General features: G+C 47.0%; 1 protein-coding gene and 1 pseudogene across 2 annotated transcripts; one reads left to right on the top strand and one right to left on the bottom strand.

The window, feature by feature from the left end:
* Positions 1-1,748: 1,748 nt before the first annotated feature.
* LOC134949468 (uncharacterized) lies at positions 1,749-14,423 on the bottom strand. 2 transcript variants are annotated; one of them, XM_063938044.1, is made up of 2 exons: positions 14,250-14,423; positions 1,749-5,140 (listed from the first exon to the last, which is right to left on the bottom strand). In XM_063938044.1, exon 2 carries the CDS (start codon positions 5,123-5,125, stop codon positions 4,172-4,174), a length of 954 nt encoding a protein of 317 aa, XP_063794114.1. In that variant the 5' UTR covers positions 5,126-5,140; positions 14,250-14,423; the 3' UTR covers positions 1,749-4,171. The 2 variants fall into 2 exon arrangements, with proteins under 2 accessions (XP_063794114.1, XP_063794115.1); XM_063938045.1 differs by lacking the exon at positions 14,250-14,423 and adding an exon at positions 6,800-6,932.
* A 78-nt stretch (positions 14,424-14,501) lies between these two features.
* The window catches only part of LOC134949467 (heat shock 70 kDa protein-like), an 82,813-nt pseudogene continuing 70,234 nt past the window's right edge, over positions 14,502-27,080 (top strand).

The following is a 27,080-nucleotide window of genomic DNA, read 5'->3' as shown; positions in this document are numbered from 1 at the left end:
CTGAGGGAGAAGCCCCGCCCCCTCGGTGGCGGGCTTCTGTCCCGCTCAAAATTCTTAAAAACATGGCGGGGGCTCTTTATATACATGTACAGTGCCCAGCTTTTGCCATTAGGCCCTGCACCCTTACAGTGACCGATGTGTGTGAGGTGAATGGGAGCAATGGCGCACAGCTTCACCGCTGTGCGTTACCTCTATGAAGATCAAGATGTCTTCTGCTGCCTCTGAAGTCTTCTTATCTTCTCATACTCACCCGGCTTCTATCTTCCGGCTCTGCGAGGAGGACGGCGGTGCGGCTCTGGGACGGACGGCGAGGGTGAGACCTGCGTACCAATCCCTCTGGAGGTAATGGTGTCCAGTAGCCTAAGAAACAGAGCCTTGAAACTCAGAGAAGTAGGTCTGTTTCTCTCTCCTCAGTCCCTCGATGCAGGGAGTCTGTTGCCAGCAGGCTCCCTGAAAATAAAAAACCTAACTAAAATACTTTCTTGACAGGAAACTCAGGAGAGCTCCCTGAAAGCACCCAGTCTCCACTGGGCACAGTATCAAACTGAGGTCTGGAGGAGGGGCATAGAGGGAGGAGCCAGTGCACACCCAGATCCAAAGTCTTTCTTAAAGTGCCAATGTCTCCTGCGGAGCCCGTCTATCCCCATGGTCCTTATGGAGTCCCCAGCATCCTCTAGGACGTTAGAGAAAAAAAATATTCTTTTAAAAAATATATAAATAATACTTGTGGCTCCTAATAGACAAACCAAGTACATAATCCCTTCTAATATAAATAGATATGCTATTAGCAATAAAAAACACAAAAAAAACCCATGTTTTTAAATTTTTTTAGTAGATTCCGCCAGCAAAATGAGGCGGACTGAAATTGACGAAATGACTGTCGAAAAGCACTGTTGTCGAATCGACATTCTTCAATTGAATATACTTTTGTCGAAAAGCCGCATTTTGACCATTGCAGACATGTTGAATTTTGAAAATGTCGAATTGCAAAAAGTCGAATCTGAAACGGCAGGTATTTTGACGAAAAGTACTGTATTGCATTGTCGAATCCAATTCGACAGGTTTTTTTTGTCGAAAATGCCCCGTTTTTCGACATTTTCATAATTCGACCGCAATTGCATATACCCAATAATATTTTCAACTTCTTTTTTAAAATGTAGTTTTTATTGAGTAAAAAAAAAAAAAAAAAAAAAAAGAAGGGAAGGAACAAGGGGTAAGGGATGTGCAGATCCCACAGACTTTTCAGTTTTTATTAAATACCAAATAAACATTTTCTCAAAAAGTTGATCATGAAATGCACAAAAAACCCGAGCTTCCTGCTGCTTTGGGTCACAGGTACCTGAGACGGACCAATTTTTGGGTGCATACATGAGTATTTACTCCACGATGTCCTCCTGTCCGATTAAAAAGACCATGAGCAATTCAAGTGTCATTCAAAAAGATGAAGGGAGAATGAGCGATAGAACTTAGTGTTGATTTGAATAACTGTGCAAGGCTATTATGATCCTCTTAATAATGAATTCCCCTTTTTAAAGCTCCGTTGAGCTGCGTCCATGCTCCAGTTGAAGCTGGCAGAGGATGAGAAGCTATAAGGAGATTCCAGGGATACATTTATGCACTTTGATGATTACAAGTTCATGTAAAGACTTGTCCAAAACGCTGACAGTGCTTTTAAAAAAACACAGACATTAAAATGCTACAGATGCCAAGAACATAAAGATACAAAACCATACTGTTTATAGATACAATTTTGCATTCAATCCATAGCAACTCATTCACTATTCGCTTTCAATCAGACATTTGCTAGAAAATCAAAGCAAAAGTCTGATTGGATGCTACAGTTTCTGTGAACTTTTGCACCACTGGGCAATTTTTCTAGATAATTCTGACTACCCTCACCCAGCCTATTTTACGAAACAACTTTTTGAAACTGCATTACGCTACAAACTGGCACTTCAATTAAAGAACGGCAGATCTATCAACCTGGAGAAGGCATACGGAAGTGATAAACCAGTGAGAAGTGGAAGGTGATAAACGCACCAGCCAATCAGCTCCTAACTGTTCATTTATATATTAGAGCTGATTGGCTGGTGCATTTATCACCTTGCACTTATCACTTCCTTATGCCTTCTCCAGGTTAATACATCTGCCGCATTAGCTGGTAGGGCCTCCTCGCCCAAACGACTGCCTTGTCAACCATTCCCTACTAATGTTCTTATAATCAGTTTGGTTCAGGGATGTAACAGTGCTAAGCACTACCATACAGTAAGAGTTTTGTATACTGTAAGAATGCTGCATTAATATAATGATGTATTTACCACATAAGTAGTCAAACTATATACAAACATAAAGGAACATTTCTTAACAAATTATACTTAAAGGACCAAAAACGATCAATTTAGGAAATAAAACTCACTTGCCTGACTTATTTAGTTGCTGTAATACACTCTCTAGCAGAGACTATCTGAATGTACAGTATGCAAAGTGTCTTGCGAGGACAGTAGCAAATCCCAGGCTTATAAACCCATTCAAATTATTTCAAAATACTGGGCGTGTAGTATTGCGGTGGGTGCCAGACATATACGTAGCCCTCCCTCTAAAGACCGAAGATCCCTCACCTGCAGGTACCATTACATACATTCTGCTAGGGGGTGTATCTAAGCATCTAAATAAAGCAATGACTTGGCAGGGCCATAACTAGGGTTTGCAACCGATGCCTCCGTCGAGGGCCAAAGGGTTGGCACCCTCGCTGCCCCAGTGTGGCATCTGTATTTGGCAGCGCATCTGGAAGCCTGCGGCAGAAGTGCACTACTACGGCTCTGCGCAAGCCTATGCTAAGTGGAATGCATTTTCTTTGGCACGCTGGGAACATACATTTCAAAATGTCTTGCCAATGGAAGAGTCAACTTACACAGCTTTAAAAAACAATTACTTAGATGGGTTATCCTCATACGGAATTAGGGGATTCTACAGAATATTCTTGTGTGTTTTCCTTTTTCTTATTGGACTCATTTGTTTTTCAGGAATATATGCTTTTCTATCGTTTTCTCAGCATATTTCTATGATGTAATTTTTTTTAAATTAAGGTTACTTTCATGGGAATATCTCGTTATCACTAGCTTATCAGATGAATTGGTGTTAAATGTAATTTTATTAAAATTTAACTAAGGAGGGTCAAATGTATGTGCCGGGTTTCAAATCAGTAGCAATCTGGCTGCCTATATATATATATATATATATATATATATATATATATATATATATATATATAAAAAAAAATATCTATCTCAGTGCATTTGGTAATTTGTTTGTAAATACAGGTCTTAATTTTGGGCCTACTTTAGACCTGATAGTAGCAACAAATTTGTTAGCAGATGGGCAAAACCATGTGCACTGCAGGGAATGGGGGAAGATATAACATGTGCAGAGAGAGTTAGATTTGGGTGGGTTATATTGTTTCTGTGCAGGGTAAATACTGGCTGCTTTATTTTTACACTGCAATTCAGGTTTCAGTTTTAACACACCCCAGCCAAACCTAACTCTCTCTGCACATGTTATATCTGCCCCCCCCCCTTCCCCCCTGCAGTGTACATGGTTTTGCCCACCTAACAAATTTGCTGCTATGATCAGGTCTGAATTAGGCCCATTATACTCATTTACTAAAGTGCAGACATTTTTGGAGGGCTCTATATTATAGATCCATATCAGATTATCTGGGAAAGTCAGTGCAGTATATTTACTAAACGCCACTGCTTCTTGCCTGTATTGGCTGCAGGATTTAAAGAGGCAATCATAATTAAATGTAAAAGAATAAGTGTTTTGCATTTGTATTATTTGGCTCTTGATTCCTGCGGCTAAAACCACCGCCACGTAAAGCGTAAATATACCCCACTGTCGTTTTTGGATAAGAGCGTCGGTTCTCCATGTTTTTCCGAAACAAATGAGTCGATTTTCTTCTAATTATCTAGATGGCATTGTATGTTTTGTTATGTTTCTTTTCTGCCTTTCCTGGGTGTTTTTGGGGGTATGAGCTCCAGTCCTTTCTCTTCTGCCGTTCCCATGTGTTTTTGGATTGCAGCTACAACTTACCAGTTGCAGCTCTCTTGGATGTCAATCTGTTGAATTGGGATTGTCTATGTCTTGTTAAGATCTGTAATAAAGCAACAGTCATCTAATTCTTCGACTGGTATCTGACTGGCTTTTTTATCTGACGCAGTCCGGGTTTTCTGGTAGGTGCGCGTGTCTCTGTGGTAGGTGTACATGAACATTGCAACTGTTTTCCACTGACATATGCTGTCCAACCTAATATGCAACAAAATTTTTTGTCAGGTGCGTAACTTTGCGTCATTTCTTCTTTCTGGTCGTTTAATTGCCAGTTTGAATTCAGTGCTTCATGAAACACATGAACAGTTTTATCTCTGCGGAACAGACTTTCGTACTCGTTGTGAATCTGTTGAATCAGAATGTCTGGGTTTAAAACACTTTCTTTGTCAATAAGCACGTCAATATCCTCCTCAGAACAGTCTATGTGATGCATCACTGCAGGTCCTTTACCTTCTGGGCACCAAGTCGTATCGTGATTGTTTCCAAAGCCATTAATGTTGAACGGAAACTGTGGCTTCAATTCGGGTAACTGATCTGGTAGATACGACTGGTGTTCTAGGTGCCCAGGAGATAATTTATTTGGGCTCATTTGTTTGCTATCAGCATCTAAGGAAGGTGGCTCTGCTACGGGATCTGGGATGCATGGTTCTGTCACTTCAGAAGATTCATTAGGACATATGGATATGAAATCAAGATTTGCAGATGCGCCTTCTGCTTCTAATGTATTCAGCAGTTTATAGTCTTCTAAACTCATAGGGCTTTCATTAACTATGAAATCTTCTGGCTGCTGCTGACCCCAAAGCATCAAGCAGCTTTTGCTCTGGGAGCAGACGTTGGACAGCCGTATATTTAGGGAATTACATTCCTGCGCTTCATGGTCATCCTGCATGTCGCATTGCATAGAAATCGTTTCACCCTGCCTCTTCCCATTTGCTAATCCACATGTATTCTTCTGATTGGGATCTTCTAGTTCTGTCACGCAGCTGCTTACAGTCCTACTTTCTGAGTATCCACCATACATTGTTTACAGGGGACACTGTGAAAAGACAAGAGACGTTTGATTACTTGGGTCTTTAAAGATTATTCCACTTTAAGAGCTATGGGCCTAATTCAGATCTGATTGCAGCAGCAAATTTGTTAGCTAATGGGCAAAACCATGTGCACTGCAGGGGGGACAACAATAACATTTGCAGACAGAGTTAGATTTGGGTGGGTTATTTTGTTTCTGTGCAGGGTAAATACTGACTGCTTTATTTTTACACTGCAATTTAGATTTCAGTTTGAATACACCTCACCCAAATCTAACTCTCTGCACGTTATATCTGCCCCACCTGCAGTGCACATGGTTTTGCCCATTAGCTAACAAATGTGCTGCTGCGATCAGGTCTGAATTAGGCCCAATATTTCAGCATGGTTACAGTGCTGTGTTTTTACAGTTTTACATCATGACTAGTCACCTTACACAGGTGACAGCAATCTAAAGAGGACGGCAATCAGAAGAAGTATAAGAAACAAGTTGTTTCTATCGAAATGAACTGCAGTGATTTGTCTGCATCATGGAAGAACAACAACAAGTTCCCCCACTTCTGTATTGCACACATACCAACTGCAATACATTACCATTTTATAGGGGGAACTTCTCTTTATTTCACAAAGTTTGGACTCCTTGGGTCTCTTTTCATTGGTATCCATTTGGATGGTCGACCATGTTATGGTCGACATGGACACATGGTCGACACATGAAAAGGTCGACATGAATTTTTCAAAAAAAATCTTTTGGGGAACTTTTTCATACTTTACGATCCACGTGGACTACGATTGGGAACGGTAATCTTGCCCAAAGCATAGCGAGCGAAGCGAGGGGATGCGGTGCAGTAATTGGGGTTCCCCGTCACTTTATGCAGAAAATGACACCAAAAAAGTAAGAAAAAACTCATGTCGACCTTTTCATGCGTCAACCATTTGTCCATGTCGACAATGCCAACCAATAGTGGTCAACCTAATGACTGTCGACCATAACATGGTCGACCATTCATACCGGAACCCTTTTCATTACCAGCCTTTAAATAATTACTCATGTTGAGTTCTAGCTTTATTAGTCTTCCTCATATTATCCTAATTTGGATCCTCTCTTTGGACTGCAAATGAGTGGACTTAATATTCCTACACCCCTCCCTCACCTTGGTGTTACGATCCTGATGCTCAGGACAGGGGAGATCTTATGTAGCGAGTCCTGAGCACCAAGACGGAATGCTGGGATTGGGAAATGGGAAGGAAATAGCCCCTAGCACCCTACCTCCGTTGTCTTACCCGTGTTATCAATTCACGCCTGAACGACTATGGTTTCTTGGGCCCATGGCAGCCGCGTTTGAAGGGCGGATTAGGTCTGCCCAACTCCGATGCCCCCTCAGGTCTTAAAGAGAGACAAGGCGTGAACTGAGACGGGGTAATAACAAGGGGACCTCTAACTGAAACAACCACGCTAGGGGCTATAAACTACCTAAAAACTAAACGTATGTGCGGCACGCCGCCAAAGGAAAAGAACTACAAAGAAACCACTGTCCACTCCCCTACACGGCACCGCCGAGTTCCGGGGAGGACAGTGAAAGCGGAAACCTCCGCAAATGCACCAATTCACAGTAAAGTAAACACTAAGCGGCATAGGCTGCAACACGCGGCAGAAGCCGCTACTCACGAAACCGGGCGAGAACCCCAGATGACAAACAGGTTCGCAAGGACTAGAAGGATTCCCAGGACCGGCTTCGGACTTCCAAAGTACCAAAGGGCAGGGAGCAAGATCCACCAAACACGGCTGACAGGAACAGAGTTCTGCAAGGCAGGAACAGCATACAAGAAGCTATCACCGGCGGGGCTGCAGTGTGCTGGCTCACATAAAAAGGCCCTGCTGGCCAATAACAGGAGGACCAGCAGGACCAGCCCCCAGACCCTAATTACTAGTTGCCGTGCAGCTGCCCTGCTGCACGAGCAACCTAATTAACTATTCTTAGCAACGGGGAACACGGTCCACCTGTGGCGTCCCCGTTGCTATGCACCCGACGGCCCTGCACGCACGGCGTCCTGCGTTGCCAGGGACCCGGCAGCTATTGTGCGCACGGCGTCCTGGCGTTGCTAGGCGCCGTGCAGGGGACAGGGAAGGAGAGAGGCGCGGCGGTCGTGACCACTGCTCAGTCAGGGCACGGCCGAAGACCGCCGCGCCTAACAGTACCCCCCCCTTGAGTAGGGGTTAAAGAACCCCTAGAGCCAGGTTTCTGAGGAAACTCCTGAAAGAAAATCCTCTTCAGCTTGGGAGCATGTAAATCTTTATCCAACACCCAAGATCTTTCTTCAGGGCCATAACCTTTCCAGTGGACCAAAAAATAGAGCCGACCCCGAGAAAGCTTAGAATCTAAAACCTTCTCCACCAAGAACTCTTGTTGCCCCTGAACATCCACCGGAGATCTACCCTGGGAAGTCCTCCGAGGAAATCTCCTGGAAGAAAAATACTGTTTCAAAAGAGAACAGTGAAAAGTATTGCCAATTTTGAGAGATCTCGGCAAGCGTAGCCGAAAAGCAACTGGGTTGACCTTCTTAATGATAAGGAATGGTCCAATAAATTTGGGTCCCAATCTAGCCGAAGGTTGTCGGAGCTTGATGTTGCGAGTTGACAACCATACCTTATCTCCCACCTTAAAAGTGCAAGGACGTCGGAGCCTATCAGAAAATTTCTTTTCTCGTAAGGCAGCTTTTCTCAAGGCAAGGTGCACCTTTCTCCAAATTGTTCTGAGATGGGAGGTTAAGGTCAACGAGGAGACTGGAGAATGAGGAAAAAAAGAGTTGGCTCTAGGATGAAAGCCAAAGACTGAAAAGAATGGGGACTCCTTGGTGGAAGAATGACAAGAGTTATTATAAGCAAATTCGGCTAACGGAAGAAATTCAGACCAATCATTCTGGAGTTTGGCCGAATACAACCGTAAATACTGTTTTAATGACTGGTTAACTCGTTCGGTTTGTCCGTTAGATTGTGGATGGTACCCAGATGTTAAAGAGAGTTTCATATTTAATGAGGCACAAAAACATTTCCAGAAACGAGCAATGAATTGCGGAACCCGATCAGAGACAATATCCCTGGGCAACCCATGGAGCCTGAACACATGACGTAGAAACAAGACTGCCAACCCTTGAGCAGAGAGTAATTGGGGAAGAGCAATGAAATGAGCCATCTTACTAAAACGATCTACTACCACCCAAATGACTCGAAATCCGGCTGAAAGAGGAAGGTCCACCACGAAATCCATGGATATATGAGACCATGGCCTGAGAGAAACGGCTAAAGGTACGAGTTGCCCGATCGGCAATGAACGAGGAACCTTATGCCGTGCACAAACCTGACAGGAATGGACAAATTCCCTTACATCTTTAGAAAGACTAGGCCACCACACCGAGCGAGACACTAACTCCAAGGTCTTAGTGATACCTGGATGACCAGAGACTTTGTTGTCATGAAACTCAGCTAAAACAGTGCCTCTCAGAAATTCAGGGACAAAGAGACGATCAGCAGGAGTCGGTTTAGGAGCCTGCTGTTGAAGCTGGACTAACTGAGTAAATAAATCCTGTGTGAGGCCTGCCCGGATGACAGATGATGGAACTATGGGGGTAGTAGCAGGATGGTTATTGTGAACTGGAAGAAAACAACGTGACAGGGCATCAGCTTTAGTATTTTTGGAACCGGGCCTGAAAGTGATAATAAACCTGAAACGAGTAAAAAACAATGCCCAACGTGCCTGCCGAGCATTAAGCCGTTTAGCTGACTCAATATATTGCATGTTCTTATGGTCAGTAAACACTGTAATAGTATGCCTAGCTCCCTCCAGCCAATGCCTCCACTCCTCGAAAGCCCATTTAACTGCCAGCAATTCTCGATTACCAACGTCATAGTTGGATTCTGCGGAGGAGAATTTCCTGGACATGAAGGCACAAGGGTGTAATTCCTGAGACTCCGGATCTTCCTGAGATAGGATAGCCCCCACTCCAACCTCTGAGGCATCTACCTCGACTATAAAGGGGAGCTCCGGGTTAGGGTGCCTGAGAACAGGAGCCGAGACAAAGGCCTGCTTTAAGGCCCGAAAGGCAGACTCGGCTGCAGGCGACCAATTGGAAGGGTCCGCTCCTTTTTTAGTCAATGCTACTATAGGAGCGACCAAATCAGAAAAGGTATGAATGAACCGCCTATAATAGTTTGCAAACCCTAAAAAGCGCTGAATTGCTTTTAAATTTGTGGGTTGCGCCCAATTAAGGATAGCCTGGAGTTTTTTCGGTTCCATGAAAAATCCCTGGGGAGAAATAATATACCCCAAGAAGGACACTTCCGTGATGTGAAAATCTAGTTTTGCGTATAAATGATTCTCCCGTAGTTTTTGAAGAACCAGACGCACATGGGTAATATGTTGTTCCATAGACTCAGAATAAATCAAAATGTCGTCTAAATAAACGACAACGAACTTTCCAAGAAAGTCACGAAGAACATCATTGATGAGGTCTTGAAATACCGCAGGAGCATTTGACCGCCCAAAGGGCATCACCAGGTATTCATAATGACCCGACTGTGTGCTGAAAGCCGTCTTCCACTCATCCCCAGATCTTATTCGGATGAGATTGTAAGCTCCTCTAAGATCGATTTTTGAGAAGATAACGGCAGAGCGTAACTGATCAAAAAGTACTGAAATCAAAGGCAAAGGGTAGGTGTTTTTAACAGAAATTTTATTCAGAGCCCAAAAATCAATACATGGTCTGAGCGACCCATCTTTTTTCTCAACAAAAAAGAATCCTGCACTCAAAGGAGATTTCGAAGGCCTAATGAAGCCCTTTTTCAGGCTTTCCTGGATATAATTATCCATAGCCGTGGTTTCTGGCCCGGAGAGGGCATATAATCTCCCTTTAGGTAAAGTGGCCCCGGGAACTAAATCTATAGCACAGTCATAGGACCGATGAGGAGGCAGAACGTCCGCATTTCCCTTGGAGAACACATCAGCAAAATCCTGATATTCCAGAGGAATAAGTTCTGGGGTAACTGCCGCAACCCGGACAGGATGGGAAATACACTCCTTAACACAAAAAGGACCCCATTGGGAAATCTCCCCAGACCGCCAATCTATGATGGGATTATGAAAGGCAAGCCAGGGGTGACCCAAAACTACTGGAACTGCCGGACAATGTGTAAGGTAAAATTCTATTTCTTCTGAATGTAGGGCCCCCACTGTCAGCAATACTGGAGGTGTGCGGTGAGTAATAACCCCATTGGAAAGCGGACCCCCATCCAAGCCGTGCATGGTGATACGTCTATCTAAGGGTATCAGTGGAACGCCTAAAGCCTTAGCCCAAGCTAAATCCATAAAATTTCCTGCAGCTCCACTGTCGACGAAGGCCGACACCAACGAACTGAGGCTGCCAAAGGAAATCTTTACCGGAACTAATAGAGAATTATTAGAGGAGATTAACTGCAGACCCAAGTGAACCCCCTCACAATTCACTTGGTCAGAGCGTTTCCCGGCTTGTTCGGGCAGTTACGTGCGATATGTCCCTTACCACCACAATACAAACAAAGACCAGAACTTAACCTTCTGGTTCTTTCCTCTGGGAACAGCCGGGAGAGACCCATTTGCATGGGCTCCTCGACGTCCTCAGGAAAAGTATATACACATGGATTAGGCCTAAAAGTTGTTCCTCTTTCAGCCCTCCGCTCTCGGAGACGACGATCAATTTTAATAGCGAGCTCCATGAGTTTGTCTAGAGTCTCAGGAGCGGGGTACTGAAGCAGACTGTCTTTAATCACTTCCGACAGACCGAGGCGAAACTGACTGCGCAGGGCCGGGTCATTCCAGCCACAGTCGTCCGACCAACGGTGAAATACGGTACAATACACCTCTGCTGGATTTTTGCCTTGCTTATGGGCACGTAGGTGACTCTCAGCTGATGCTTCTCTATCTGGGTCGTCATATAAGAGGCCTAAGGATTTAAAAAAGGTGTCTACTGATAACAAAGCAGCATCATCCGCTCTTAGCCCAAACGCCCAGGTCTGTGGATCACCCTGAAGTACAGACATCACAATCCCGACCCGCTGAGACTCAGTACCAGAGGAACGGGGCCTTAAACGAAAATAAAGCTTACAAGCTTCCTTAAAATAAAAAAAATCTTTTCGGTTACCCGAAAAACGGTCAGGTAAATGCATCTTTGGTTCTGGAACCATACTCGGGGAGGCTCGCAAAAGATCTTCCTGCGATCTCACCCGAAGAGTAAGGTCCTGAACCATCTGAGTTAATTCCTGTATTTGGTTAACCAAAAGCTGACTGGGGTTTGGCCCTAAACCTGCCGGATTCATGAGGCCGAATTTCTAGGCCCACCAATACAACGGAAAAAATTAAACCCCCTTTTTTTTTTTTTTTTGTGGGCCGGTGATAATGTTACGATCCTGATGCTCAGGACTGGGGAGATCTTATGTAGTGAGTCCTGAGCACCAAGACGGAATGCTGGGATTGGGAAATGGGAAGGAAATAGCCCCTAGCACCCTACCTCCGTTGTCTTACCCGTGTTATCAATTCACGCCTGAACGACTATGGTTTCTTGGGCCCATGGCAGCCGCGTTTGAAGGGCGGATTAGGTCTGCCCAACTCCGATGCCCCCTCAGGTCTTAAAGAGAGACAAGGCGTGAACTGAGACAGGGTAATAACAAGGGGACCTCTAACTGAAACAACCACGCTAGGGGCTATAAACTACCTAAAAACTAAACGTATATGCGGCACGCCGCCAAAGGAAAAGAACTACAAAGAAACCACTGTCCACTCCCCTACACGGCACCGCCGAGTTCCGGGGAGGACAGTGAAAGCGGAAACCTCCGCAAATGCACCAATTCACAGTAAAGTAAACACTAAGCGGCATAGGCTGCAACACGCGGCAGAAGCCGCTACTTACGAAACCGGGCGAGAACCCCAGATGACAAACAGGTTCGCAAGGACTAGAAGGATTCCCAGGACCGGTTTCGGACCTCCAAAGTACCAAAGGGCAGGGAGCAAGATCCACCAAACACGGCTGACAGGAACAGAGTTCTGCAAGGCAGGAACAGCATACAAGAAGCTATCACCGGCGGGGCTGCAGTGTGCTGGCTCACATAAAAAGGCCCTGCTGGCCAATAACAGGAGGGCCAGCAGGACCAGCCCCCAGACCCTAATTACTACTTGCCGTGCAGCTGCCCTGCTGCACGAGCAACCTAATTAACTATTCTTAGCAACGGGGAACGCGGTCCACCTGTGGCGTCCCCTTTGCTATGCACCCGGCGGCCCTGCACGCACGGCGTCCTGCGTTGCCAGGGACCCGGCGGCTATCGTGCGCACGGCGTCCTGGCGTTGCTAGGCGCCGTGCGGGGGACAGGGAAGGAGAGAGGCGCGGCGGCCGTGACCGCTGCTCAGTCAGTCAGGGCACGGCCGAAGACCGCCGCGCCTAACACTTGGGACCAATTTATCAAAGAGTATTTGCAGGATGTCCCCCAAAAGATTAGGGGGGGGGGGATGGGGGTGCTAGCAAATATTTAGTATTCCCTGAATGTATCTACGGGCAACAGGCGATTCCCTTACTAATGTTGAGCATACACTGTAATTATCTGCCCGACGAGCCAGTTATCGGCTGCCTGGGTCACTAACTGTACAGTAGGAAAGCAGTCGTTACGTCAACAATGGGGTTAGGAGTAAAGATTAGGAACATGGGAATAATACCGACCGAAATACCAGATGTCTGACACGGAAGTTACAGTCAAATGACTACCGGGATCCGACACCACTGCAGCCGCCTGGAGCAGGCAAGTGACCACTGGGCCACCAATGATGATATATCGACAATCTAACATGTCTACATTACTGTCCAGATGATGAATTCGACATTGTGCCCATGTCAACATTATGATTCGGGACATATCATACCCGTACTGTATATGTCCACAAATGAGCACCGATTATCGCTCTGTGACAGATGCACTAATTTGTGGTCAAATACAGGACAATCCAATACTCACCATGACCGTGTTCAGCAATGCAATGTATAGGGAAAATAAAAATGTCCCCCTCCCTTACAGTGTAACAAAAGGAAAATCCTCCAAAGACCTAGAAGAGGTAGACTTTGGTGGCACTCCATATCCCGGGCTGTCAGGATCACAGTGCTGTGATCCCAACAACTATTTTCCCTCTTGGGGTGTCCACTGCATTCTGGCAGTCAGGATCCCGGCGCCGGTATGCTGGGCGCAGAGATACTGACAGCTGGGCAAGTATCTCTGTAGTAGACCCGGTAGACTTATGCCGTTTCCATAACCAGTTCACATGCTCCAGGGCACCCTAGGCACCAACTCACCAGGCGCTGCCCTTAAACCCTTAAAGACCACCAATGTTGCTGCACAGTCCTCCGACTTCCTACCAGGGCAAAAATGTAATGGCCTTTGAGAAGCAGGCTATGCGGGACTTTGTGCAAGTCTACCCGGATTTTTAAAGCAGCATTCATTTACACAGGAAAACCAATCTGGTTTGTCGTGTAAATGATTTCGCTTTAAAATTCCGTCCAGACTCGCATTGAGTCCCGCACAGCCTGCGTCTCGCAGGCCATTACGTTTTACCCCAGGTGTGGGGAAGGTATGGGTAGGCGTCATCTACGCTAACAGAGGAGCCACAGCTGGCAGCTACACGGGTACATAATGCCACAAGAGTGGCCAGCGCTCCATGTAGAGGCAACACAATGCCAATAATAATGTCACTTAATCATGGTTTTACACCCCGGCACCTGGGGCAATTGAATTGTCCCCCCTCCCCTCCATATGGGCTAACATCAGAAGGAAGTCCCAAGTACACTGGCACCTGGGCCCCACAGCATGGCCTGTGCGGTTATACAGCGAGAGAGCCACCCAGCAATACATCACATGTTCCTGGGAGCGGGGTCAGGTACAGGCTGCAGCCACTACTGGCACAGACAACATGGCGGCTGCTCTCAGGAAGTAACGTTAACACCAGGGATGAGGCCCAGGCAGGGTTACGAGCAGACGGAAGGGAAAGCAGCAGCCAGAGAGTGATGTAACCCCGCCACACTACGGGACACGCAGCCGCGGCGACACCCACCTCACTCCGCGCGTCTTTCTCTCCTACAGCGCCCGCCGCCTTGTACACTCGAGAGGCCACACGCCACGCCCCCTCCCGCGCTGATTGGCTGGCACATTCCGACCGTGGCGAAACATCGCGAAACTTCCCTCACAGCCCTGACATCACTGACTGCGGCCGCGGCTGATTGGACGGTTCATGCACGCCGGAATCCTCGCGAATGTTCAGCGCTAAAGCTGCGCGGTGATTGGCTGGTCAGCGGGGGACCCTGGGAAAGTTCGGGGCAGTTGCTAGGCGACGAAGGGAGCATAGTGGGGACCGCGCTTTGTGATTGGCTGGGAGGGAGGTGACTTGCCAGCGCCAATTATCATGTATATATGTGACCTGTAACGGATACTAGCGTAAGTGTTCCACTGACTGAGCGATTAACAGCGGCTACATACCAGGCATCCAGCACCTGCCTGACCTACATCTACTACAGCCCAGCTCCTCACCACTGAGCAGCAGATCACCGGCTACAGCACCTGCCTGAGACAACAGAGGAAACTATCCAGCTCGGCTACTGCACCACAAAACTCCCCTGACCAGCACACACTTCCTGGACATCATATAATGGCACCTAAAGGGGCAGCTATTGGTATTGATCTGGGCACCACCTACTCCTGTGTGGGCATTTTCTAGCATGGCAAGGTGGAGATCATTGCTAATGACCAGGGAAACCGCACCACCCCCAGCTACGTGGCCTTCACTGACACCGAGAGACTGATCGGGGATGCCGCCAAGAACCAGGTGGCGCTCAACCCCCAGAACACAGTGTTTGATGCCAAGCGGCTGATTGGAAGGAAGTGATGCGGTAGTGCAGTCTGACATGAAGCACTGGCCCTTCCAGGTGGTGAGTGATGGGGGGAAGCCCAAGGTGAAAGTGGAATATAAAGGAGAGGAGAAGACTTTCTTCCCCGAGGAGATCTCCTCTATGGTGTTGGTGAAGATGAAGGAGACCGCTGAGGCGTACCTGGGCTATCCAGTTACCAATGCCGTCATCACCGTGCCAGCCTACTTCAATGACTCTCAGCGACAGGCCACCAAGGATGCTGGTGTAATTGCTGGACTCAATGTACTGAGAATCATCAATGAGCCCACGGCAGCAGCCATTGCATATGGCCTGGACAAGTGAGCCCGTGGGGAACGTAACAGCCTCATCTTTGATCTGGGAGGGGGCACCTTCGATGTCTCCATCCGCACCATCGATGATGGTATTTTTGAAGTAAAAGCTACTGCAGGTGACACTCATCTGGGCGGTGAGAACTTTGATAACCGTATGGTCAATCATTTTATGGAGGAATTTAAACGCAAGTATAAGAAGGACATCATCCAAAATAAAAGGGCCCTGAGGAGGTTGAGGACACCTTGTGAGAGAGCTAAGCGTACGCTGTCCTCTAGCACCCAGGCAAGCATAGAGATTGACTCCCTTTATGAGGGCATTGACTTCTACACCTCCATCACCAGAGCCCGCTTTGAGGAACTGTGCTCTGACCTCTTCCGTGGTACACTGGAGCCTGTTGAGAAGGCGCTGAGAGACGCCAAACTAGACAAATCACAAATACATGAGATTGTCCTAGTGGGTGGTTTCACGCGTATCCCCAAAGTGCAAAAGCTGCTACAGGATTTCTTTAATGGTCGAGAGCTGAACAAGAGCATCAATCCAGATGAAGCTGTGGCCTATGGTGCCGCTGTCCATGCTGCTATCCTAATGGGAGACAAGTCAGAGAATGTGCAGGACGTGCTCCTGTTAGATGTGGCTCCTCTCTCCCTGGGCTTGGAGACAGCTGGAGGGGTCATGACTGTTCTCATCAAACGTAACACAACCATCCCTACCAAGCAGACTCAGATTTTCACCACCTACTCTGACAACCAGCCGGGTGTCCTCATTCAGGTGTATGAGGGGGAGAGAGCCATGACCAAAGACAACAACTTACTGGGTAAATTTGAGCTGAGCGGAATCCCCCCTGCTCCCAGAGGTGTGCCCGTGATAGAGGTGACCTTTGACATAGATGCTAATGGCATACTCAATGTGTCAGTTGTGAACAAGAGCTCTGGCAAACAGAATAAGATTACAATTACTAATGACAAAGGTCGGCTGAGCAAAGAAGACATTGAGAAGATGGTACAGGAGGCAGACAGATACAAAGCTGACGATGATGCACAGAGAGAGAAGATTGCTGCCAAAAACTCACTGGAGTCTTATGCCTTCAACATAAAGAGCATGGTGGAAGATGAAGCCATGAAAGGGAAGATCAGTGAGGAGGAGAAGAGGATCATATCCGAGAAGTGTAAGGAGACCATGTCCTGGCTGGAAAACAACCAACTTGCTGAGAAAGAGGAGTATGCCCATCAGCAGAAGGAGCTGGAGAAGGTGTGCCAGCCCATTATAACCAAGCTGTACCAGGGAGGAATGCCCAGTGGTGGAATGCCCGGCTCCAGCTGTGGGGCACAGGCCAGACAAGGTAACAGCTCAGGACCCACCATTGAGGAGGTAGATTAATACCTCTGGTTTACAGGTGCAGCTCTGATGGACACGGATCTGCTGCAGAGCTGTTTCCGAGTGCTGGGTATTTACTGACTGATTCCATCACACATAGGAGGATATTCAATTTGGTCCGAAGAGACATCGGGAGTAAAAACCCCCGATGTTTCTTCGGGTGCTGCGGTCGGGCTATTTAATTTGCTCGGCCGGTAACAAGTCCTCTTACACCCGAAAACACACAGGTTCAGTGAAACCTGTGTTTTCGGGTGAAACAGCCCCGTTTTCGGTTGAAAACGGGGCTGTTATCGGGCATTTTGCTTCGCCTGCCGGAGGCAGGCGAAGCAAAACCCCCGATAAGCCGCGGCACGCGCCGGCTTATCGGGGCCAATTAAATAGCCCCCACCGGCCGATACTTATCACCCGGCACCCCGGGCCAAATTGAATATCCCTAATAGACTGCAAAGCTAAATGCTTGATAATTAGGTTTATCACTAGAAGTGTTTGCAAGGTAACATTAGAAATGTTATTTATTCTGTAGTTTCCTACCTCATTGTGATTGTTGGTGAGACTATTGCGATCTCAAATGTTTCATACTTTTACTGTTTATTTTTACTTTAATAAAACATTTATTATACTTTAATAGAAGTATTGTTATTTTAATTGGTAGGTTATTAGAAATTAGTATAATACTCTTTAAGTGCTTTTCAATAGCTTCATAAGTTGAATGTCATGTTCTTTACGCTTAAGGAAATATGGTAATCATGAACTTTAGCGTATAGGAGTATATTTACTAAAGAGCGGGTTTGAAAAACTGTTGATGTTGCGAACAGCAACTAATCAGATTCTTATTTATCCAGCGGATGTGGATCATCAAATCGACAGTGTCTAGGTCAACAATGTTTAGGTCGACCACTGTAGGTCGACAGTCACTGGGTCGACAGGATTGGAAGGTCGATAGGGTTTCTACGTCGACATGTGCTAGGTCAAAAGGTCGACATGAGGGTTTTTTTGTGTCGTTTTCAGTATACAGTGATCGGGAAGCCGAATTAGTGCACAGTGTCCCCTCGTATGGCTCGCTTCGCTGCCCTCTGCACATATAACCGTTCCAATCGTAGTCCACGTGGATCGTTAAGTGTGAAAAAGTTCAAAAAAAGAATAAAAAACAAAACTCATGGCGACCTTTTGACCTGTCCACCTAGCACATGTCGACCTAGAAACCTTGTCGACCTTCCAACCCTGTCAAGCTAGTGACTGTCGACCTATAGTGGTCGACCTAAACATTGTCGACCTAGACAGTGTCAATCTTCAGACCGGATCCCTATCCAGCACCTTGTAGAAGATAATAGCTAGAATCTGATTTGTTGTTATAGGCAACATGCCCACTTTTGTAAACCTGCACTTTAGTAAATATACTCCATAATGTTCACTCTAGGTGCAGGATGCTGATCAGTGAGTGGGGGCATATTTTAATTTTGAAGGACAATTTTTTTTAGACGTGATGTATCGTAACAACTACTGTAGCAATACAACACATCTAAACTTTTGCCCTTCAAAATTAAAATATGCCCCCAACTCACTGATCAGAATCCTGCACCTAGACTGAACACTATAGTCATAAAGTATTCAAATACCACAGACCGTGTGGACACATTTATGGTAGATATTAATATACTTTGAAAATTTGATTGTCTCTATAATTAACCCAGGCACTCTCCAGTTTTATAGCGTGTATTAACAACACTTTTATCAAACCGCAACTAAGATGGTGGGATGCGGTCAAGATGCCGCCGGCCGGAATCCCGGCGGTCGAAATACAGACGCCGGAATCCCGACCGCCACAAGCCCGACATATTCTCCCTCCGTGGGTGTCCACGACACCCATAGAGGGAGAATATAATAGTGTGCCGAGCGTGGCGAGCTAAGCGAGCCCGCAAGGGGCTGCGTTCCGCTCGCCACCCCTGTCGGGATTGTGTGGTCGGGATTCCGGCGTAGGTATTTCGACCGCCGGGACTCCAGCCGGCGGCATTTAGTACTGATCCCCAGATGGTGACTGCCACTAACAAATTTTTTTATTTTTTTTTGGGGGGGGGGGGGGGGGGGGGGTTGTGTGAAAAATGTGTTTATGGCAAATCAATGATTAATTTTATTATTAAAAATGAGAAATAAATTCTTATTGGTTAAAATGTCATCCACTTAGATGACGTAAGTAATACAGACTTCATACAATCATATGCACTATGCTGTACATGACATATTAGGTCACAGATTACTGCATAGAGGTTCTTTCTGCAGCGGGGTACACTGGGATTCCACAGAGAATACATTGGGGTGTTGAGTTGGATCTTGAGCCGAGGCACCAACAGGCTAAAGCTTTGACTGTTCCCAGGATGCACTGCACCGCCTCCTCTATAACCCCGCCTCCAGGCACTGGAGCTCAGTTTGTAAGTTGGTGCCTGCAGTGCAGGTCACTAACAGGTGGGGCTGCGCTAGGCAGCCCTGAAACAAGATTTTTAAGAAGACTTCAAGGCCCGCAGCACTTTATATGTAATTCGGACATACTGTGCTGCGGCTCCATCACCTCCCCAGCAGTGCTACATACTCGCGCGGCCGGGTTCCCGGGTATTTGCAGCGGAGGCGCACCGGTCAGCAGGCACACCACCGCTGATGCTCTCCAGGATCGCGTGGCTGAACGTCAGAGAGGAGGGAAGAGGGTCCCCCAAGCGGGACCCGCCGGTAAATCGCAGTCCCTGGACACTGACCGCGTCGCTGGCGTGAACACTACTGCACAGGGACCCCACTATATCCACCAGGGCAGGGAGCACAGGTTGGATTTACTAAAATCCATTTTACATAGGCTCCACAGTACCTGGTGGTGAGGACCAGCATAGGGGATAAGGCTCTGACCTGTAGCCCCTCCCCCAACTCCGGGCGCCATCTACTGCTGGTGTTCCGGCCCTGGAGCTGCATTTCTCTCTCCCTCACTCCCTGACAGAGATTTTGGCGCCATCTTTACACTGCTAGCTGGGCTGATCTCCGGGACTGCAGGGCTCTGTCTCCTCTGTAATTCCGTCTGTCTCATCAGCGCTGTGCATTTACAGACACTTAAGTATTCTACATGTCATTTTAGACAGTGCTCGTTAAGAACAAGTGTACTGCTCTCTGAATATTTAGTACAAGTATTCTGTGATATACATCCAGTAGTTACTGTGCATTGTTATATCTATATTTATACATATCTTTATGTAGTTTTTCTAGTCCAGTGCAGTTTTATTATTTATCTGTAATAACTTCTGCATTGTGCCTGTAGCTGCTGTGTGGATTCCATTCTTGCGTATCACACTACTTGCTATCACTATATTCTGTACCCTGGGGGGCTAGGTGCGTCAGGGTCTTATATATATATATATATATATATATATATATATATATATATAATCCTCACCAGCGGCACACAGGACACAGTCACAGAGACATTAAGTGGATATCAACGTTTCAAACCTTTACTGGTTGATTATCCACTTAATGACTCTGTGACTGTGTCCTGTGTGCCGCTGGTGAGGATTCTATATTTACTGCAGCCATGCAGTTATGAGGGCACCGGACCAAGTTTTGCTGTTTATTCATGGGAGTGCCGAGTCTCTGCTTGACTATATATATATATATATATATATATATATATATATATATATATATATATATATATATATATATATATATATATATTTATTAGTGCTACACAGTATATACTGTTTGGTATTTTTTCTGTGTATTTCAGTCACCTCATACCGCTTAAATCCTCTGTTTGTGCCCTGTGTTTACTGTCACATATATCACAGTGGGTTATTTGCAGGTATTGTTTTTGTCTGGCGATATTGTACTGCAATGCTCTAAGGCTACATTCCCTATAATGTCTGCCACACAAGGCGGGAAATCCACGGCCACTTCTGCATCACGCAGTGCTGGCACCATGGATTTACCTGAGGGGGAAGTTTTAACTGATAGTTCAGGCACTGGATGCCATACATCTCCCAGTCAACCCGCAGCACCTGTGGCCAATCGGGACCCACCTTGGGCAATGTTCTCAAGTATGCTGAATACCCTTGTGGCACGTCTTATGCCCCCTGTGGGACCTCCTGTGCCATTACAGCAACATATTGTCCCTGCAGTTAATGCACCTTGGGTGGACACTCTGTTTACACAGTTACAACAACTAAATCAATCTTTGGTTAGACAAAAGTCTACCCCACACCCCTCTGGGGCCAAGGGGTCTTCTAAGTGGGCCATTCTTCCTCACAATCCACTAATATTTCTGCAGCGGGGTACACTGGGATTCCACAGGGAATAACATCGGGGTGTAGAGTTGGATCTTGATCCGAGGCACCAACAGGCTAAAGCTTTGACTGTTCCCAAGATGCATTGCACCGCCTTCTCTATATCCCCACCTCCAGGCACTGGAGCTCAGTTTGTAAGTTGGTGCCTGCAGTGCAGGCAGCTAACAGGGAGGGCTGCGTTAGGCAGCCCTTAAAAGAGCTTTTCTAAGAAGAAAGAAGACTTCAAGGGCCTCCATCACCTCCCCCAGCGGCGCTGTATACTCTCGCGCCCTGGTTGCCTGGTACTTGCAGCGGAGGCGCTCCGGTCTCATCAGGCACACATCACCGCTGCTGCTCTCCTGGATCGCGTGGCCGCACTTACAGGGAGGAGGTAAGAGGGTCCCCTAGGTGGGACCCACCGAAATCGCGATCCGAACGCCAGGGCAAGGAGCACAGGTCGGATTCACTAAAATCCGTTTATTACAGGCTCCATAGTACCCGGTGGTGAAGCCCAGCAGAGGGGATAAGGCGCTGACCTGTAGCCCTAACCGCCATCTACAGCAGATGTTCCCGCCCTGGAGCTGCATCTCTCTCTCTCCCTCACTCCCTGTCAGCATTTGGGCGCCATTATACAGAGCTGCGCTGATTCTGGGACTGCTGGGCACTGTCTCCTCTGTAAAGCCGCCTGCCTCATCATCACTGTGCATTTAACATAGTAACATAGTAATTGAGGTTGAAAAGAGGCAGAATGCCCATCGCGTTCAACCTGTATTCTGTATCAAGTTGAGTTCATTTTACTGTACCTGCTGAAGAGTGTTTTATGACTAGTTAACAACTATAAGTCATGTTACACCCGGATTAACAACGTCAATATTTTAAATGTTGTAACCTTGGATATCCTTTTCAATCAGAAATTCATCCAATCCTTTTTTAAATGCATTTACAGAGTCCTCCATTACCACTTTCCCTGGCAAGGAATTCCAAATCCATACTGCCCTAACAGTGAAGAACCATTTCCTCCGTTGCATACGGATTTTTTTTTCCTCCAGCCTCAACGAGTGCCCACGTGTTTTAAACAGAGTTCTTTTAATAAATAATTCCTCTGATAACTCCTTGTAGTGCCCCTTTACATATTTGAAGACAATAATATCTCCTCTTAGACGCCTTTTTTCCAGTGTATACATATTCAACCTAGTAAGCCTTTCCTCATAATCCAGTCCCTCTAGCCCAGTGATGGCTAACCTTGACACTCCAGCTGTTGTTGAACTACACATCCCAGCATGCCCAGCTACAGTTTTGCTATTTGGCCATGCTAAAACTGATGCAGGGCATGCTGGGATGTGTAGTTCAACAACAGCTGGAGTGTCAAGGTTAGCCATCACTGCTCTAGCCCTTTAATCAATTTAGTAGCTCGCCTTTGAACCCTTTCGCGTTCACCAATATCTTTTTTTATACAGTGGTGCCCAAAACTGAACACAATATTCCAGGTACGGACGTACCAATGATTTGTACAGCGGCAGGATTACACTCTCATCCCTTGTCTCAATTCCCCATTTTATGTACGCTAGCACCTTACTTGCCTTCTTTACTGCGCTTTGACATTGTATACGGTTATTAAGCTTATTATTAGTGAGTACCCCCAAATCTTTTTCCAAAACTGTTACCCATAGACTTTTCTCATTTAATATGTAGGATGCAAATTTGTTTTTAGTCCTGAAATGCATAGCCTTGCATTTTTTTATACTGAACCTCATTCTCCATTTAGATGCCCAGATTTCAAGTTTAGATAAGTCATTCTGCAGAGACTCTACATCTATTTCTGAATTTATTACCCTACACAGTTTAGTATCATCTGCAAAGATTGAAACTGTGCTTTCCAGGCCTATTTCTAAGTCATTTACAGGACACTTAAGTATTCTACATGTCGTTTAGACAGTGTTAGTTAAGAACAAGTGCATTACTACAGGGATATTTAGTACAAGTATTCTGTGATACAGTGGCGGAACTAGCGAGCGATGGGCCCAGGTGCAACAAGATGCTTCGGGCCCCCCTCTCATCCCGTCCAAGGCCACCCCCTCACCCCCAACTCCATATTAGGGATTCTTTGCATGCTCCCGTGTTATATATATATATATATATATATGTGTGTGTATATACATACTGTATGTGTGTATGTATGTATATATTTCTCTGACGTCCTAGTGGATGCTGGGGACTCCGTAAGGACCATGGGGAATAGCGGCTCCGCAGGAGACTGGGCACAGCTAAGAAAGATTTAGGACTACCTGGTGTGCACTGGCTCCTCCCACTATGACCCTCCTCCAGACCTCAGTTGGAATCCTGTGCCCGGCTGAGCTGGATGCACACTAGGGGCTCTCCTGAGCTCCTAGAGAGAAAGTATATTTTAGGTTTTTTATTTTACAGTGAGATCTGCTGGCAACAGACTCACTGCAGCGAGGGACTAAGGGGAGAAGAAGCGAACCTACCTAACTGGTGGTAGCTTGGGCTTCTTAGGCTACTGGACACCATTAGCTCCAGAGGGATCGACCGCATGGAACCGGCCATTGATGTTCGGTCCCAGAGCCGCGCCGCCGGCCCCCTTACAGAGCCAGAAGCAAGAAGAGTCCGGAAAATCGGCGGCAGAAGACATCAGTCTTCACCAAGGTAGCGCACAGCACTGCAGCTGTGCGCCATTGCTCCTCATACACACTTCACACTCCGGTCACTGAGGGTGCAGGGCGCTGGGGGGGGGGCGCCCTGAGCAGCAATAAAAACACCTTGGCTGGCAAATATATCACAATATATAGCCCCAGAGGCTATATATGTGATAAATACCCCTGCCAGAATCCATAAAAAAGCGGGAGAAAAGTCAGCAAAAAAGGGGCGGAGCTATCTCCCTCAGCACACTGGCGCCATTTTCTCTTCACAGTGCAGCTGGAAGACAGCTCCCCAGGCTCTCCCCTGTAGTTTTCAGGCTCAAAGGGTTAAAAAGAGAGGGGGGGCACTAAATTTAGGCGCAATATTGTTTATACAAGCAGCTATTGGGGGAAAAATCACTCAGTTATAGTGTTAATCCCTGCATTATATAGCGCTCTGGTGTGTGCTGGCATACTCTCTCTCTGTCTCCCCAAAGGACTTTGTGGGGTCCTGTCCTCAGTCAGAGCATTCCCTGTGTGTGTGCTGTGTGTCGGTACGGCTGTGTCGACATGTGGGATGAGGAAGGTTACGTGGAGGTGGAGCAGAGGCCGATAAATGGGATGTCGTCCCCTGTGGGGCCGACACCAGAGTGGATGGATAGGTGGAAGGTATTAACCGACAATGTCAACTCCTTACAAGGCTGGATGATGTAAAACAGCTGTGGGACAGCCGGCTTCTCAGCCCGCGCCTGCCCAGGCGTCTCAAAGGCCATCAGGGGCTCAAAAAAGCGCCCGTTACCTCAGATGGCAGACACACATGTCGACACGGAGTCTGACTCCAGTGTCGACGAGGTTGAGACATATACACAATCCACTAGGAACATCCGTTACATGATCTCGGCAATGAAAAATGTGTTACGCATTTCTGACATGAACCCAATTACCACATAAAAGGGGTTTTATTTTTGGGGAGAAAAAGCAGCCAGTGTTTTGTTCCCCCATCAGATAAATGAATGAAGTGTGTAAAGTAGCGTGGGTTCTCCCAATAAGAAACTGGTAATTTCTAAAAAGTTACTGATGGCGTACCCTTTCCCGCCAGAGGATAGGTCACGTTGGGAGATATCCCTTAGGGTGGATAAGGCGCTCACACGTTTGTCAAAAAAGGTGGCACTGCCGTCTTAGGATACGGCCACCTTGAAGGAGCCTGCTGATAAAAAGCAGGAGGCTATCCTGAAGTCTGTATATACACACTCAGGTTATATACTGAGACCTGCAATTGCCTCAGCATAAATAGTGCTGCAGCAGCGTGGTCTGATACCCTGTCAGATAATATTTATACTCTAAGACAGGGATAATAGTTTGCTAACATAGAGCATATTAAAGACGTCGTCTTATATATAAAGGATGCACAGAGGGATATTTGCCGGCTGGCATCCAGAATTAATGCAATGTCCATTCTGCCAGGAGGGTATTAGAAACCCGGCAGTGGACAGGTGATGCTGCCTATAAAAGGCACATGGAGACAAGGGAAGAAGGAAAAAGTTCTTCTTCCCAGGATCAAAAATCTTCCCCCGCTTCCTCTGAGTCCACCGCATGACGTTGGGGCTCCACAGGTGGAGACAGGTGCGGTAGGGGCGCGTCTCGGGAACTTCAGGGACCAGTGGGTTTGCCCACAGGTGGATCCCTAGGTTCTGCAAATAGTATCACAGGGATACAGGCTGGAGTTCGAGGCGACTCCCCCTCGCCGTTACCTCACATCAGCCTTGCCTGCTGCCCTCGGAGAAAGGTAGTACTGGCGGCAATTCACAAGCTGTACTTCCAGCAGGTGAAATCAAGGTACCCCTCCTTCAACAAGGCCGGGGTTACTATTCCAAAATGTTGTGGTACCGAAACCAGACGGTTCGGTGAGACCCATTCTAAAATTGAAAGCCTTGAACACTTATATACGAAGGTTCAAGTTCGAAATGGAATCGCTCAGGGCGATTATTGCAAGCCTTGAGAATTTCATTGTATCACTGGACATCAAGGATGCTTACCTGCATGTCCCTATTTACCCTCTTCACCAGGAGTACCTCAAAATTGTGGTACAGGATTGTCATTACCAATTCCAGACGTTGCCGTTGGTCTGTCACCGGCACCGAGGTATTTACCAAGGTAATGGCCGAAATAATTATCCCGTACTTGGACGATCTCCTTATAAAGGCGAGGTCCAGGGAGCAGTTGTTCGGCGGAGTAGCACTATCTCGGGAAGTGCTACAACAGCACGGCTGGATTCTGAATATTCCAAAGTCGCAGCTGGTTCCTACGACGCGTCTACTGTTCCTGAGTATGGTTCTGGACACAGAACAGGATAAAAAGGGTTTCTCCCGGAGAAGTCCAAGGAGTTGTCGTCTCTAGACAGAGACCTCCTAATACGTATACAGGTGTCGGTGCATCAATGCACGCGAGCCCTGGGAAGGATGGTAGCTTCTTACGAAGAAATTCCATTCGCCAGGTCCCATGCAAGGATTTTCCAGTGGGATCTGTTGGACAAGTGGTCCGGGTCGCATCTTCAGATGCATCGGCGGATAACCCTGTCTCCAAGGGCCAGGGTGTCGCTGTTGTGGTGGCTGCAGAGTGCTCATCTTCTAGGGGGCCGCAGATTCGGCATACAGGACTGGGTCCTGGTGACCACGGATGCCAGCCTTCGAGGCTGGGGGGCAGTCACACAGGGAAGAATCTTCCAAGGCTATGGAAAAGTCAGGAGACTTCCCTACACATAAATATTCTGGAACTAAATGCCCTAAGTCAGGCTAGACCCCTGCTTCAACACCGGCCGGTGCTTATCCAGTCAGACAACATCACGGCGGTCGCTCATGTAAACGACAGGGCGGCACAAGAAGCAGGATGGCGATGGCAGAAGCCACAAGGATTCTCCGATGGGCGGAAAATCATGTGTTAGCACTGTCAGCAGTGTTCATTCCCGGAGTGGACAACTGAGAAGCAGACTTTCTCAGAAGACACGACCTCCACCCGGGAGAGTGGGGACTTCATCCAGAAGTCTTCCAAATGATTGTACACCGTTGGGAAAGGCCACAGGTGGACATGATGGCGTCCCGCCTCAACTAAAAGTTACAAAGATATTGCGCCAGGTCAAGGACCCTCAGGCGATAGCTGTGGACGCTCTGGTAACACCGTGGGTGTACCAGTCGGTGTATGTGTTCCCCTTTCTGCCTCTCTTACCCAGGGTAATGAGAATAATAAGAAGGAGAGGAGTAAGAACTATACTCATTGTTCCGGGTTGGCCAAGAAGAGCTTGGTAACCAGAACTCCAAGAAATGATCTCAGAGGACCCATGGCCTCTGCCGCTCAGACAGGACCTGCTGCAGCAGGGGGCCTGTCT

Source organism: Pseudophryne corroboree, chromosome 8 (assembly GCF_028390025.1).
Source record: "Pseudophryne corroboree isolate aPseCor3 chromosome 8, aPseCor3.hap2, whole genome shotgun sequence".
NCBI classification, from domain to species: Eukaryota; Metazoa; Chordata; class Amphibia; order Anura; family Myobatrachidae; genus Pseudophryne; species Pseudophryne corroboree.
This window is presented reverse-complemented; position numbering and strand designations above follow the sequence as displayed.